Source organism: Theobroma umbraticum, unplaced genomic scaffold (assembly GCF_002168275.2).
Source record: "Theobroma umbraticum cultivar Fairchild unplaced genomic scaffold, ASM216827v3 scaffold_20.0, whole genome shotgun sequence".
NCBI classification, from domain to species: Eukaryota; Viridiplantae; Streptophyta; class Magnoliopsida; order Malvales; family Malvaceae; genus Theobroma; species Theobroma umbraticum.
In genome coordinates, this window is record NW_018397266.1 from 4,032,085 (window position 1) to 4,048,648 (window position 16,564).

Sequence of the window (16,564 nt, forward strand, 5' to 3'; positions counted from 1 at the left end):
TATATATATTTATATTAATTTACGTCCATTGAACATAAAGCTTGGAACTGTCCATCCATTTGTTTCCATTTATTCCATTCTTTATAATTTAAATGTTGGTGGCGCTGCAGAGTTATGAAGAACTCTTGACAAAAGACAAATTTTCGGCCATTTACTGCAATTTCTTGTTGTATTTGATTTAGATTTGGTGGTATTCGTATATATTTTCTTTTGAATCACTTATAATTGAAAGAATGAAGGGAGAAGCAATGAAACCTAGGTCTTACAAACATCATTAAGAGAAAGAGAATTCAATTGCCTTGTCCAATCAATTTGCAACAGTTGCTGAAGTGATGCGGGAGCATCCCTGAAGCTATCTAATGCTATAAGAAAGGCATGAAGATTGTTTAAAAATAATGAGTTACTAATAGGAATGTTTGATGATAAAGTATATGTTTTGTTATTTATTTTTAGAGAAATAGCTTTTTGTTTCCCAGCTGAATCTGTTTTGATTACATTTTTGCTCTTTCTTTCTCATAGATTTGGCAACATTTTGGAAGGGGAAATAGAGGCTTGCCAGCAAATTGCACAGAAAACTGGTATTCTAGTGGATCCTGTCTATACCTTAGCCGCTTGGGAAATGGCAACACAAATTACCACTGCACACGGAGATGCCGATGTGGTGATGCTTCACACTGGCGGCACACTTGGAATGTTTGGATTAGCACAGAGGTACAAATCATACTTCGGTATGCTCAACGATGTAACAAAGAGTTAATTTTTTGTATGTTATTATTTCCAACTCTATTTTCTCCATAAGAGGTTTGTATTAATTTTGGTGTGGGAGCAGAGTAACAGAAAAAGGGAAAGAGAGACAAATAAGGGTTCCTATTATACGGAGGTTTAACCAAAATTTAGTGTATTCATTTTGTGTAGAATATGGTATATTTGACTTGGCAAGTAAGTTTATAAAGTTGTATCTTTCTAATTCTAGGACGCTGAGGTATCATTCTAATTCTAGAATGCTGAGGATGCTAGTTATGTGTCGTTTCATAATTAGAATGTTGAATGTTGAGCGTTTACTGAATTTATTAGACTTGAATTTGTTTCTACAGTTAGGAGTCAAGGTAATGAAGCCCTCTGGCAGAAAGGTTTGAATGTCCAAGTTTTTGTTTGCTGAAGCCAATCATGGTGGGCTCTATGTGTGTCCAAACTGGAGTAATAGCTGTGTAGTTTCAGAAAACTGACATAGTAAATAATATGTGACACGGATGGCCCATTCACTCTGCACATCATGATCTTAATTTTTGGGTTTTGAATGACAGGAGTTTAATGCTGTGGGAGCCTCAAAAGAATAGTACAATTTTCATTTCTTTCATACCCTACTTGAAGCTATGAATTCACTGAAGCAGGACAGGAACCTGCCAATATTGATCTTGATTTTGCAAAATACCCCTCACCTTTTCTTTTTATCAAAATGTGGTATTGTCATGGTTCAGTTGCCCATTAAACTGGCCCAAACTTTTCATGCTCACTTACGAGTATCAGGCTGTAAGTTCGTAACAGCACAGCTGCAATCAGTCTTCGGAATGCAAGTTGAGGGATGTTGGAGCCGAAGATGTTGATATTTCTGAAAGGAAAGGACATAAAGCTGCATTACGATAAAGCTAGGGCCCTGCTAAATACCACTACCTAAAGGTCATATCTCATTCACAACAAACGATGGGTTAAGGCCAATCTCTCTCCCTCATCAAGCTTATACAATAATGAACATGATTTACGTAGCCACCCCAACGTATTTTTGACTTGTTACTGCTAGAAACTGACTTTCCCAATCGTCTACTCTAATGTTGCACCTTCCCCGATTATAAATTTATTGGAGCAATTGTTCTTGATATCGAATCGACACAGTTAATGCTATGGGAATAAACAGTAGCAGCAGTTCTAGCTAATATTTGTTTTGTATGTTTTGTGTGTGTGTGTGTGTGTGTGTGTATGCATGTAAGGGCGGGGCAGGGGCTGACACATGAAATTGTTGGCTGTTAGAAGAAGCAAATGGAGGAATTAGGCATCCCATCTGTGGATGAAAGACAGCAGTTAGGCCAGATTCCATTAAATCGAAAAACGAGCGACTGAAACCCATCTTTTCTGCATAGTTTCACTCATTGATGGCCATAACATTTATGTATATATCAAGCTCCTCCCTCTGTCCGAGACTTTTAAATCTGGGGAGAAGAGAAGCCATATTTAATAATCTAAAGTGGAGAGCTTGCGTTTTTTTTAATTGGTTTCATTTGGTCATAATTTTATAATCCAACAACAATCTTGATCATAGCGTTTTGTTTTAATTGAAAAGGGGTTACCCCATGATTATGATTATAATACAATTACACCCTTCAAAAGGTTAAAAGCCATATCTTACAGTCTAGAAAATCAAAAATTGAAAATATATCTCAGGCGGAACCAAACCCCTTTTGTTCCAGCAAACTGCAAATGAATCGACTCGCCACGGTGACAGGACACGACATAGCAAGCTCCTTATTGCGCACACGAAGTTCGAGGTTTTAGTTGGCGATGCCTTCCATCGTTGATGGGCATTATTTAACAAAGCAGGAGGCACTAGCATATAGCAGCAAACAAACAGCGATGTTGTAGCATGGGTGGGTTTTAAACCCTTTTTAGGCACCCAAGGGCCACGAACAAGATCCCTGGTAACAGGGGGGTGGGCACACGAGGATGGTCCGGTCCTATCTCCCATGGTCCCCTTTGTCTCCGCTGAAATTCCTTTGAACATTCACTTCCATTCCATGTACGCATAAACAACCAAATAGGCAAAATCCTATTCCTATCTAGTACGACTTATACCTTAGTCAATCAAACTCAAGTTCCGCACGCACTTCATTTCCATCACCGCACTTCCAGTAAATTATCATTTACATCTCTTTACATTTTCCAATTCTTTTATTTCTTCACCCAATTCTTTTTAACAGAATAATATTTATGAGTATTATTATATCCATCACTTAACTGTTTAAATATAATAAATATTTTAGGGTGAAGAATAATAAATATTTTATTCTATCACCTTAATGAAGTATGTGTCAACCTTCTAATTTCTTTCGTAAAGATGTATAAAATATTTTTTTATTAATACTTTATATTAACAGAATTATGAATATATGTTCATTATAAACGAACCTCCACCCAAATGTTAGCTATGCACTATTTATAAGTTAATTGTTATTTAATATTGTGTAATATACTTAGTTTAGTGGGAAACAAATATCATGAAGAGTAATATAAGCTAAAATATGATTTTGGAATGAAAATTAGATTTATCAAGATTCTGCTTAGGAATAATTTCCTAATATTTCTTTTTTTTTTTTTTTTCAAATCACTATTATTATTGGATTGTAAGATGAATCTTACCTATTTTTGTTTTCAATATTTCTTTCAATTAGGTATGGGATGGCAAGATTGTTAATGAAATTTGGTCTCAGCAGTGAAGAAGAGATCCCAAATCTTTTATATTTTAAATTGAAATCTTATTATGTACGAGTATCATCCAACATTAATGTTATGTTGTTTAGTTTCTGCACTTGGCTTTATTTTCTTAGGATCTAATCTCTATATAATCTTATATAAATAAAGAAAAACAACTAGGTATGGGACTGTTTTTTGTTAATGTTTTTAGCTTTTCTCCTATGCAAGATAATGTAAAGGCTAGTGTGTGGAATGGAGGCTCCTGGCTCCAGCAAATAGAATGTCTGGTAAGCGTCCGCAACCCAATACAGCAAGTCTTTATAGTGTAATCTCCATAAAAAATGGTGGGCTCTGGGGGCAGAGAAAGAAACATCCCTTTCACGTACTTTTTGTGCTCCCTTTACCTCCCTTTTACATACTACACTTAGTGGCCCATGAATTCGTGTGGCAACAATGGGGAACATACCCCTTGCAAAAGCTACTCAGCTACCCACATTATTTATAAATTTAGCCAATGTCACGAGCTAATATTCTTCTACATTTCTCGTGCACTTTTTTTTAAAAAATATATTGTTATTACCATGATAAGCTTTTGCTTCGCATCACAAATCTTGTTTCCACTCATTCATATTTAAGATTTGAAGAAGTTGGTAAGTCAATAAAATCATACTCACCAGTGAATGTTTTCTTTAATAAATTTCATGATGCACCAACATTCAAACATGTAAGATTGGCAAAAACATATACTTAATACTATTGCATGGAAAGGAGGAAAAATCCATGTAAAGGGCAAGCATAGGTATTTGAATTCGATAGTGTTTTGAAGAGAGCAAAGATATTGTCGAAGAAAAACAAGAGGACGTGGAAGGGGAGACATGAGCGTGCAAAGCAGCAAAAGACAAAATTAAAATACACGGATTAAGGTGGGCATTGGAATCAATCTCATGTTGGAATGCAAACCAAAGACCTTAGAAATTTACTTTTAAGAGAAGACTAAATATATAAAAATGACGCACGTGTGCTGAACACGGGCCGAAGCCGATGCCCAAATAATTTGTTCACCATAAACACTATTACTATTGCTACCATCCACTCCTTGATTTATCGAAGAATGGTTCTAGGAACACATTTTCTCCTTAATTTTTCCTCTCTCTCTCTTTCTCGTCTGTCAATCTCAAAAAGAGAAATTATTTGCGTATCAAGCAAGTCAAGTAGTCAAATTCTTTAAATGCATGACATTGCGAGGGTAGGAATCATTTCATATTCTTTCAGAGATTTGATTGAAATCTTGTTGTTGTGCAAGATTTCATGCATTTAATCCCAAGCAATGTGTCTGCTTTCTGATCAAATGCCGTCATTTCAATTTATGAGATGCACACAACATAAACAAGATATCGAATCCACCCACTCGCTAACTCAAACGATTTGTTGTACACATCCTAGGGCCTCGGGATGTAATTAAAGTACTTCAAAGTGTTGAGATTGAAGTTTGCTTCTTCAGCTTTTTTAGCCTGTTTCCGTCAAGCCAATTAGTTTTGATAGTAGTAATAAATTCCCTCCATTTTGCAGTGAATAAAACAAAAAATTCAGATGTTTCTTTTTCTTCTCCTTCTTTGTTTTTATAAGGAAGGTGATGGGATAAATCTGGGCATTGGGCTTAAGACAACTGGAGTGTCCCACTTCATTTGAATGTTTTCGTTTTTTGTTCTTCACATTCTCTCTAGTCTCTTCTGTCATATATTAAATCTTCCTTATATGAATTAAATATATAGTTGGTAATTACATGCAGAGACTTAGTTCAGACTTTTGCCATAAAGAGTAAGCTACACATAAAAAGGTAATAGCATGTTTAATGACTGATGATTTAACCTGCACAGCTTCCGTATTACCATACTAACTCCACCCCTACCAAAAACTTGACTAAGGGCGACAAGTGATGTCCCAAACTAAAACTTAAAACTAAAACTAAAACCAAAGCTAAATATTTAGAGTTGAATTTTTGCCACCCACCAACCTTAAAAAGTCCTCTTTTTTTCTATCCTAAGAAATAAGGTTTGGGCATAAAAACATAGTCCAAAATGCAAAATTAGATGTTGGGAGGGAAGGGTGGCAAAAGATGAGAAGAAAAGGCCGGTGGAGGAGTCGGACAAAAGACTTAATAAGGGGGTAGGGAGGGTGTACAAATAAAGCATACGAGTAGTCAAAAATACCAACATGAAAAGTACCATGCATCAGGGCAATTATTACCCCAGTCCAGTTTTTGGCAACCCACACACATTCGTCCCCATCACCACGTGTACGGCTCACATTCTTCATCGCCCCCAAATCGCCAGGAGGAGCAGATAAAGGGGGGCGTCTCCGTAAATTCATGTTTTCCGTGAGGTGGCAAACGACATTTTCGGCAACTTTTGCCTTGGTAAGAAAGTATAGCAAAAAGGAAACCAAAACCCCCCTTCTCTCCTTTGAATCAAAGGCTTTTGAAGATGGAAAAAACAGCCAATAAACAAAAAAAAAAAAACCAAAATGTTTACCCAGTTTTTTAACTTTGCTAGGCTCAACTTAGAAAAACAGCTTCCCGATAACTAAATTCTCAGCTTTTTTTTGTCAAGCCGAAGAATAGGTTCTTGTTTTCTTTCTCTTGAGTCTTGCCTACTGGTTCTCAGCCCCGAAACAGCCATGGGGGACACCGGTCCGGTCCGGTTCCCTGGAAACCTTGACCCAACAGCGCAAGATTTGGCCAGCACAAACCCACGTTTGCCAACCCAAATTCCTCTCTTCAGACCACCCCAACTTTACTACCCGTACGCTACGCCTCCAGCGTGCCGTTTTGCGATGGCGGCGTAGCACAGTTCCATGCGCCCGTACCTGCACCGGCACCAACGGCGTATGTTATATCTTCCATGGTGGTTGCCCCGCAGCCGCCACTGCCACCTCCGACGGCGGCGGCAACGAGGGCTTTAGTGTTGACGTTGGTCCCATGCGATGTTAGCGAGTCTAAAGTGAGGAAAGAATTGGAAGTTTTCGGGGAAGTACGTGGGGTCCAGATGGAAAGAGTCGGAGAAGGGATCGTGACCGTTCATTTCTACGATCTGAGGCATGCGGAGAATGCGTTGAAGGAAATACGAGAGCAGCACATGCAACAACAAACCAGGGTTCGGAACCAGTATGTTGCAGCTGCTGCCGGGTGTGAACCAGTAGAGATTAACGCGTGTGCCCCACTGCCTCCTTCTGCGCGTGGACTTATAGCAGGACGAGCTGTTTGGGCCCACTTTATTATTCCGGCAAGTAATGCTGTTCCTGACGGGAATAATCAAGGAACTGTTGTGGTTTTCAACTTGGACCCCGGCGTTTCCACTTCTAAACTTAAAGAGATTTTCCAAGCTTATGGTAAGTTTTGCTTCTCCACCTTTTCTCTTTGTTTCAAAAAAGGAGAGTTGAAAAGGGTTTGATTGGTACTTAAGTTGTCTTGTCTTCTTTGGTTTTTGTTGTTTCAAGTCGATGAGTCTTTATCTAATTTTTTTTTTCGGTTTTCCTTTTTGCCTGTTTAATTAGTATCGTCTCTCACTACCAAAAAGGAGGAACAGCCTTTTTGGATATTTATGAATATGGTTTCATCCCTTCTTTAAATTCTTCCTTTCCGTTGGTTTTCTTCAATTCATTTTGTATATTTTTTTACTTTGTTGTTAGGTCCCGTGAAGGAACTGAGAGAGACACCATTGAAGAAGCACCAAAAGTTTGTGGAGTTTTTTGATGTAAGAGATGCGGCTAAGGCTTTAAGAGAAATGAATGGAAAAGAAATTAATGGGAAGCAAGTTGTGATTGAATTTAGTCGACCTGGAGGATACAGCAGGAAGTTCTTCAACGCTAACAACGCCTCCAACGTTAACGCATTTGCAGCCTGCGCTGATAATATTTCATTGACGACCAACAATTACCATACAAGAAATTCGGAGTACCCATCTTCTCCCCCGGCGCCGCCTCCTCCTCCTCCAGCTTCATTGTCTCGCAAATTCTCCGGTAGATTTTCTTCGAACATTCCTCCTCGTTCATTTCTTTCTCAAAGCCAATCGCCAACGAAGAAAGCGTCTAATTCTGGTAAGGGAAACCCTAATGGGAATAGCAACAGCAAAGCTTCGGTTGAAGCGTCAGTGGTCGAAGAGAAGGTTGGTGGTGGAGGTCCTAGGAAGAATGCGAAGAAGAACCAAAACAACCTGTCGACCGTGAGTATTAGCAATGCCAGTAAGCAGCAGCAGTGTAGGGGCAGGCCATGGAAAGGAAGACAAGCAAAGAAGTTTGATCCTCGTTTCCTTATAAGTGAAGATGCCATGGTGGAATCTAGTCGTAAAGATTCCAGGACCACAGTTATGATCAAGAACATACCCAACAAGTATAGGTTAGTCGCTTTTTACTTACTGCTGCTTCGATAGAAAATTAAATGATTGCATTTTTCGTTTCTTGTTAAAATGTAGGGAATTTTTTTGTGAAAATTTTCATTCATTCTTGTTCTTTTAAATTATTGCTTATTTGTAATTATGCGGAGGTTCTTGTGTGTTTGAATTTGGCATGTTGCAGTCAGAAATTGTTGTTGAACATGCTGGACAATCACTGTATTCACTGCAACGAGCAGATTGCGGACGGGGACGAGCAGCCCTTATCTTCTTACGATTTCGTGTACCTCCCCATTGATTTTAAGTAATTTTTCTTATCCCCATTGATTTTATGGTGTATGAAAACTGATGATTATTTGTATAACTTATTTACGAACATTATTTTGCTTTGAATTGTTATATTTTGAAATAAAAAACAGCAACAAGTGTAATGTGGGATATGGATTTGTGAACATGACATCCCCACAAGCAACATGGAGACTCTACAAGGCTTTCCATCATCAGCACTGGGAAGTTTTCAACTCCAGAAAAATCTGTGAAGTCACTTACGCAAGGGTTCAGGTTTGTTTTTTTTTTTTTTTTACCCCCAATACGTTCACTCTTTTAAGCCTTATAATTCATACGGGATTAATTTTCTCTTTTTGGATATGCTTTTTTTCAATTGATTAAAAATTAGGGCTTGGAAGCGTTGAAAGAACATTTTAGGAACTCAAAATTCCCTTGCGAAATGGATCACTATCTGCCGGTAGTTTTTTCGCCACCTCGAGACGGGAAACAACTGTCTGAGCCACTTCCTATTGTTGGTCAAAAGCAGCAGCAGCAGCAGCTGCAGCCTGTCATAAGCGGTCCCTCCGCCAACGCTAATGAAGAAGAAGATGACGATGATGATGATGATGGTCATAGCGTTGATGAGGGTTTTAATGATGATAAGGTGCCTGGTGATGGTGGTGGCGGAAGTGCAAATACGCCTCAAGAAAGTAATGCCAGCGACACCAATCATTTCAACTACTGTGATTCTGATACTGTTGACCAGCAGGAGAAGCCCTCAGTAACGGCATCAGCAGCCAAAGGCCAAACGGCGGCGATGTTAGTCATGATTAAATAAAGGAAAAAGGATAAAGAAAAACAAAGAAAAGGAAGGATTGGTGCAGTGTTGTGGCCTGAACCCTGAACAGCCCTTGAAGCAAAAAATTTTATCTCTTTGTGACATTTACTACTACTATTATATGGGAAGTCATGAAGAAGTGAAATATGAATACAATATAATCTTTGTTTACTGCAACCAAGGCAGTGTCCATTCACAGCTGTGTTTGCTGTTGGAATTGGCTGCACCAACCAATGCCCAATGGGGTGCTTGTTGAGCACCGAGCCTCTCTTATATAGCTGCCCAACCCACCGCCAGCCTAAGGCTTTCTGTCATATCTCTCTCTTTTTCCTCTTTCAGGTTGGCTGGCTGGACCATCATCACCTCCATTTACTCCCTCATGACTTCCTTAATGAGCATGATAAAGAAATGTAGTGTAGCCTTAGATTTTTTTTTTGTATTATGTTTTTTAAATTTAGCTTCAAAATTGTACTGTTACCACCAGCTTAACCGCTTTATCTGTTTTTGTTTCGAAATTTTTGACTTGTGTGATTCTCATAGTTTTTTTTCATTTAATTTTAAAGGATTATGTATATCGAAAAAATTAAAGCATGCATCTCTCTCCATCTATGATGCTAGTTTTGTGTTTTTTAGTTGTTTTTGTTGAGGAATGAAGGTATAGACCAATGGATAAAGAGAGCTTCTTCTACTATTGTTCGAAAGGCGGGCAGTACGTGACTGTTTCCCTACTGTTGCTAATACTTTTTTGCAGTGGTTGCCTGTCTTTTTTCGCTTGTAGCCTGCCGAAGTACACCCTGTGTGTTCAGCATTTGGGCTTATTCGCTAGTGTTTCTTGGGCGCAGCAGACCTCAAACTCACTTTCATTTTTACAGCCAACTTTTAGTTTACTCATTTCGCTTACGCTTCCAATTGTAACGGAGTTTAGCAATAATAAATTTAAGTTCCACTAATCAAAGAATCAACATGGCATATAGCACTGTAATCAGGAAAAACAAATATAGCATTGCACCTATTTAGATATCAAATGGGTTTTTGTCATGGAGCCAGTATTTCAAATATCATTGTTAATTACTGAGTTATTTATGAAAATATTTTACTTTGAATGCGGTAATTAATACAAGGATAAATCAGGCGTTGAATCAAAAGTTATTGATTAATCAGAAACCGATGCGTACTGTATTTGAACTAAAAGTTGCATTAAGCTTTTTATCTAACGATAAATGCATGTATATTTCTTTATCTAAAAAATGGATTCGATTTTCTCTGATATTAATATTATAAGTATTAGTTAAAAAAATCACTTAATAAAGAAAATGAACAACTTATAAGTTGGCAAAGAATTGATGGGTCAATATGATTCTATTTCTAGAGGTAAGATGTGATTTGACATTATTGGTATACAAGGAAAACATGGCTAACTAGTATTATTAGTATATAAGTAACTGCATTGTTTCTCATATCAAATCTTATTATATATAGAAATTAGCTAAGTTTAATTTCACTCCGGTGATCCACAAAAGGTGAGAAATGACCTTAATTTGAAGAATATCTAAATTGAAATTTTGTTAATAACAACAGTTGTCTAAAGTTCCTTTTTTTTTTTTTTTCTTTTTTCTGGTAAGCTTGCAGCTTGCTATGGTTTGTTTCCACTTTTAAAGTTCGAGTATCATTTTGTGTTAACTTCGGAGAACCGGCTTTTGTCAGTATGAAACTGAAATGGACCTTTTCTTTTCCTTATTGTGGGGGCTGATGAAAGGATGAACTTTCTAATATCATCGGAATTTACTGTCTATTTTTTTTTTAAATGTAAATAAGTAGATAAATGTTTGATGCAACATGACTTTGTAAATAAATATGATATCAAAGACGAGAATGCTATAATTTCAGTTAACATTTAACTCAATAATAGATACATATATTTTTATTTAAAACATTAAGCTTGAATTCTCCCTTTTTTTAAGAAAAAAATAAAATAAAATTAATTCCAAATAACATAAAACAAGATTAGCAAAATAAGTGATATAATATTTTAATTAATAACAAATCAAGTTTATACATTACTACCTAATTATGAAAGACGAAGGCTTAGTTTGGTATTGTTAATTGAGGTTGAAAAAAGTTTGAAGTTGGTAGTAGTTTTCTTGGAAAATACTGAAGCATTGTTTTGTAAAAGTGTTTAAAACTTTAAACACTATGCAAAATTGTTTCTTTAAAACTTTGGTTGAAGCAATTTTTAAATTTATATTTCATAAAATTGAAATAATTAAAATGTTTAAAATGATAGGTGTCGGAGTTAGAGAATTTTGATAAAAAAAAGGGGGGCAAACTGCGAGAATTGAACTGGATCAACGAGAGTTGAGGATGACAATGAATAGTCTTATAATAACTAGATTTCAGTAGAATTTTGAATCTTATTAATAAAGCTGTATTGCCGATCTCTGGCTTTTGCTCAAGACTTGGCTTGAGTACTTAGACTGAGATGGTTCCCTCTTTCATTTCACTAGATTGATTCTTCATGGTATCCTTTGTACTAATACAAAGAAAGGAGAAGACGAGAACGTTCGAGGATGATTAAATTGGAAAATTTATCCATTTGAAACAAAATTAAATTTATAATTCGCAGAGCTCTTGATTCGTTTTTCCAGTTTGGATGAAATCGTGGGGTGTTATGGTTTTGTTTGCAATATATTCTCAAGAATTATTAATGTTTAATTTCAGGTGACTTGGTTGACCAGCTCCATTGTTTGTTGCCCTGTGTATATATCTTTCTTCATTACATGACAACGCCATCCGACAAACATGGAAAACAAGAAGTAAGGGATACATAAGAGATAGAGATAAGGCGAAGGAACTTGATAGAAGAGAATAAATGGGAGTTAGAGAAGAAAAGAGGCAAAGCAAGTTACGTGTACAAAGAAGGGAGGTGGAGAGCATCAGCTAGAAGGGATTGGCTCGGTTATCTACGTGAATTGTAGTAGTAATTCAATATTGACATTGTCCTACCATATGTACTCGGAAAGGGGAAGACCACGTGAATGGCTGACAAAGTCAAAAAAAACCCCTTGAGCCGCGACACGTTGGACTGCAAATGATGTGGCACTGCTTGTGGCCTTTGGAAGAGCCCTTGACCTTCACCTCTACCTGTTTAAACCCTAAGGCCTAAACTCCTACGATTAATCCACTCATTCAATGTCTGTATTTTGGACAAGGCTAAAAAACCGCTACTCAATCTGGGTAGTAGTATATTATTCTCTATTCTTCCCTCCTACCTATCGGTACTTTTGTTTATTTTCTTTTTTCATTATAATCAATGAATGTTATGATTCAATTTAAAGTTTTAAATTTTGTTATCTATGAGCGAAAGAAATATTTTTTATTCGGAAAGTAGATTAGCATCAAAACGACATATGCCTAATAACCAGGTAAGGTTATATGCCTCTGCAGCAGGGTGGACTAATGGGGCTGGGATTCTACTTGTAGCTAGCCCCGGCTTGCATAGCCACTGAACCAAGAAAGAAGGAATTCGCCTGATTGCATCCCTCACATGCTGAATAAGTTGCCATCCCTCCATGTGAACCATGGTCCATGACTACACATAATATGGCAGGAGCCCACCCCAACAGTGGGGCTTTTCAAAATTTCATTGTTGGGTCTTTGTCTTCTAGCTCTCTGCCTCTGCCACAGTCTGTGCAATCAGCTTTGGTGATGAAGCTTGCGGGGTTTCGACACGTGGACCATCCATTGTTCGCTACGTGCCTCACTTCTATATCCATCAGCTCTATGGTGTCGGTTTGGGCCTGGGTTTTGGGTTTTTGTTTTTTCTTTCGGCCAACCTCGTATCGTTGTTGTCAAAGAATGCTGACAGTTTTAAGTTTTAACCGTGTTGACCTACTCCATACAAGACAAATTTCTAGTCTTTCCTGTTACCAGACACAAAATCGAAGTGAATCACATCTCCATGTTACAAAACCAGCTGTGTAGTTCGAAGCCTGACCCTGTCTCGGTTCAAAGTGCGCATTAATTTCGGTTATCATGCCATTTCGTAATTGGCTATGCTATACTCTACACAGTAGAAATTGAGTCTGTTTGAAAACATTTTACCCTCACGGGAAAAACATGTTGAATAAGGATTGTCATGTGTAGTTTTCAATATTTTTTTACTTTTTCTTTTTCCAGGGAATTTGGTTTGTAGAGAACCATTGCAAACGGCATGTGTTAGATAGGAGAGGACAGAGGACCGATGGAGCAATAAAAAACGAGACCTCTCTCATGGTGTAATTTGGATTATGTCTTTTGTCCTGCTGTAAAATAAATTTAGGTTGAATAAAAAGTCTATAGACATTTATTGTTTACCTATAATGAGATCAAATGGATGAAATTACCGCATGCTTTAACATTTATTCTGTAATTTTTGTCAAGGGGAGTAAAGAATTTAACACCGAAAGGGTGTTAATTTGTTGGTTGAAGGATCACACTCATACACTCTGGTGGTCAAGTTGGCACGAATCCGAGTTAGGCAGTAGGTGGAGTAATACTCATCATGTGGGAGCGTCAGAATGAGACTCCTGTTTGTGAGTCTTCACTCTTCTTCAGTCACAATTTTAAAAGATTTATGCTTTTTGCTTAAACCATATATAATCTTTTCAAGTTTTTACTTTTTATTTTTAAAACATATACAATGAAGCCACTGTTTAGAGGTCATCCGCCGATGTTGCTTCCTTTGATACTGATGCCTAAATGGATAGCTGTTTACTTTTGAGTGATTTGATCCTTAATACCAGAAAGAGTATTTTGTCTAATTAATCATTCTTATCACGAATGGGACATTGGAAGGAGCAGTAATTCAATTAGTGTAAAGGTTTATCCTTGGGGATTGTGGAACCTGTCCAGTCTCAGGTGGAGTCAGGGTTGTATTGTAGTAATTTAAGCTCCATTAAGACTGACAACGATCCGAGTTAAGAAGACTGACAAAAGTTTGCAGTAACGGGGTTGTTTGTCCTTTCCAAAGCGACATTTTTGCCGTAACCAAGAATGTTTAGATGAGTGCTAATTTAATTAAGAATGTGTTTGACTGATGAATAGGGCAAAGAGTAGAATGTAGACACTAGACGGAGCGGTAAGTGGTCAAAGACTTGGCCCCTTTTGAGCCGATCAATGCCACACGGTTGGCCACTTGGACCCATCTTATTATTTTTCTTTCTTTTATCAGAATTCATTTTGAAACCCAATAAAAAGGTTATATTAAAGTACTACTAGAAACCGCTACTTCCGTTCTTCTCTCACTCTCCGTCTCCATTTTTCTAGTTTTGGGTCTTCTTTGCCTGGCAAATTGTTTGGATTTGCCCCCAACATTAATTTGAGGTGCAGCATAAGTTTAAGGAATTGGTGAAGAATATTTGGTCGGTTTAGGTGTGTGGGGAAGAAAAAAATGGATCAAATAGAAAATTCAGGTGTCCATTTCAAGGTCATTTTCACACAAATAGATCGACCAAGCTATTGTTAAATCGTAACAACATGAAGCCAGATACCTGGACTTAACAAAATAAACTCGTATGGCTGTGAAAGCAACATCAAAAACAAAAGAAAAAGAATATGATATCAGCCTTTACAAATGAGTAATATATCTGTTCACTCATAGGAACCTGTCAAAACTTTCACCATAATCTGCATGACTTCGACCCTCATTTGCAAAGACAAAATGTAATCAGCTGTCTCCCTGAAAAGCCCATCCAAGCCGATGGACTCGTTGTTTGGAATTAGCTTCTTCAGGGTTTTTAGCTTCTTCTCAACATGGTTCATGGGCCTTCTAGAACCTTCTAGACGTGCCCTTCTCGTCATCAAAATACTTCTGGGCCTTGTGCACCTAAGACGCCTTACTCTTTTGCTAGCGACTCTTTGCTTCTTAACCTTCAACCTTCTCTTGGCCTGGGCTTCCAGAAGTTTGCTCCTCAAAGACACGTTGGACTCGGACATTTCCCCATTACCGTTCAACTGGGAAGAAGGGAGGGGAAGTGGAGATATTCCCATGATTCAAAATTCTGGGTGCGGTGACACACTGACTTCTCTCAAGAAAACTTTAAGCACACGTTTCAAACCTTTGTTGCCAAGACAAAGACCTTGTCCAGCACAAACGGCAGGATTGAGAGCTTTTATATGGATTTTTGGGTACTTGGTTGGTGGCCAATGAGGATAATTCAAATAATTTAATGACAGCCAAAAATGGTGGGGACAGGAAGGGTACACAATTTCATGGAGGGCTTCCAGGGGAATGGGATGGATGAATAAGCGCTAGCCAAGTGTATCTAGGCGTGTTGCTTGTTGCTTTGGGCATGTTCTCCAACTCGATGCACATGCAACCACATGATCCCACACCACCACCAACCCCAACCCTCTTAAACTACCACCTTCAATCACCCTATCTCATCAAAACACCCTGGATTATTCCTCCCCACTTTCCAAATTCAATGCATAGAAAAATGTTAATAGGGGTCCTTCATTTCCTCATTCCAGCTCAATCAACATTGGCATTCCACGTTTGAAGAACTTCCATCCTCCTGGCCGTTCATGGTGGTTAGCCCATGTTTCCAGAGAGGAAACCTACGCATAAAGAATAAAGGAATTTATGCGCCTGAACTGTAGCTTGTTAATATATGTGTAAACAAAAGTAGACATTTTAGATCCTAATGTTGGGATAAGGTAGATTTTCTTCTGACATTCATGAACCACATTTTCCATCAAAATGATGATTGTTTTCTTAAGCAAGTATCTAAACATCATGTTCGAACATGTTCTGATCACAACAAAGTACACATGAAACTTGACCCAGACAAATCTTAAGGACAAAGATGCATGCATCTATCACCGCCGCCGATCCTCTAGACAACTTTCTATAAACCTTGAGGTTATCCAATAGAATCTTTTGTTTGCCTTGTTCCAACACAAGTTACATCTACAATTATACAAACTAGCTGCGTATATATATTTTTTCATCGAGCCATTCATATATAATTGTATGATTTTTAAACATATTTAACCAATTATCAGGCAAATACAAAAAAAAAAAAACAGAATGATTTTAATCACCCATCAAGTTCCAAAAAGGTCTAAAATTGCGTGGTTTTAAACATGCAATCGTGACTAAATACAGGCCAAGGCATGGTTCATTTTGTACTGAATTTCCAGCACTACAAATTAAACTTAAAGTGACACGTCTGATGATTAGGTAGGTATACATTGTAGCATGTTCTGTTCCTGATGTAAGCCTGTTATGCAACTGCTTATGCATATTTGTTTCTTAATATTTCCCCCTCTATTTTTACAATAACAAACATTTGCTATGACGGCTGCGGCACATGGATGAATCCGTCGCCACATAACTATGCATTATTTAGTTGTTTATCCATTAAACTTTTGTTAGGAATTTTATAATACCAACATATGTATATGCATGTATGTTTCAACTCGTGAGACGGCACCGGTTATTAACATATAAGTTAGTATTATCTAAGGCTTGTTCATTCCAATTCTCTTTCGATAGAAACCAAAGCTTATTTGCTCACTCCGTAAATCAAATTTTAATGCAGGTAAAATCTTTCTTTTTTTAATCTCA

General features: G+C 37.6%; 3 protein-coding genes across 7 annotated transcripts in view; 2 read left to right on the forward strand and 1 right to left on the reverse strand.

Annotated features, from left to right (window-relative positions):
* The window catches only part of LOC110423628 (Pyridoxal-5'-phosphate-dependent enzyme family protein), a 5,385-nt gene extending 4,413 nt beyond the window's left edge, over positions 1 to 972 (forward strand). For all 5 annotated transcript variants that reach the window (XM_021437907.1, XM_021437908.1, XM_021437906.1 and 2 more), the window contains one exon: positions 520 to 972. In XM_021437907.1, the coding sequence (XP_021293582.1) occupies positions 520 to 757 (238 nt within the window). In that variant the 3' untranslated portion in view covers positions 758 to 972. The remainder of the gene's footprint in view (positions 1 to 519) is intronic.
* A 4,982-nt stretch (positions 973 to 5,954) lies between these two features.
* Positions 5,955 to 9,519, forward strand: LOC110423238 (protein terminal ear1-like). Its single transcript, XM_021437399.2, is given in 7 exon segments — positions 5,955 to 6,277; positions 6,280 to 6,849; positions 7,150 to 7,855; positions 8,035 to 8,154; positions 8,270 to 8,411; positions 8,527 to 8,884; positions 8,887 to 9,519. Coding segments are annotated over 7 exon segments (2,100 nt in total). The 5' UTR covers positions 5,955 to 6,138; the 3' UTR covers positions 8,952 to 9,519.
* Positions 9,520 to 14,384: 4,865 nt separating this feature from the next.
* Positions 14,385 to 15,070, reverse strand: UPB1 (transcription factor UPBEAT protein). Its single transcript, XM_021437678.1, has one exon. It carries the CDS (start codon positions 14,980 to 14,982, stop codon positions 14,584 to 14,586), a length of 399 nt encoding a protein of 132 aa, XP_021293353.1. The 5' UTR covers positions 14,983 to 15,070; the 3' UTR covers positions 14,385 to 14,583.
* Between the last annotated feature and the right edge of the window lie 1,494 nt (positions 15,071 to 16,564).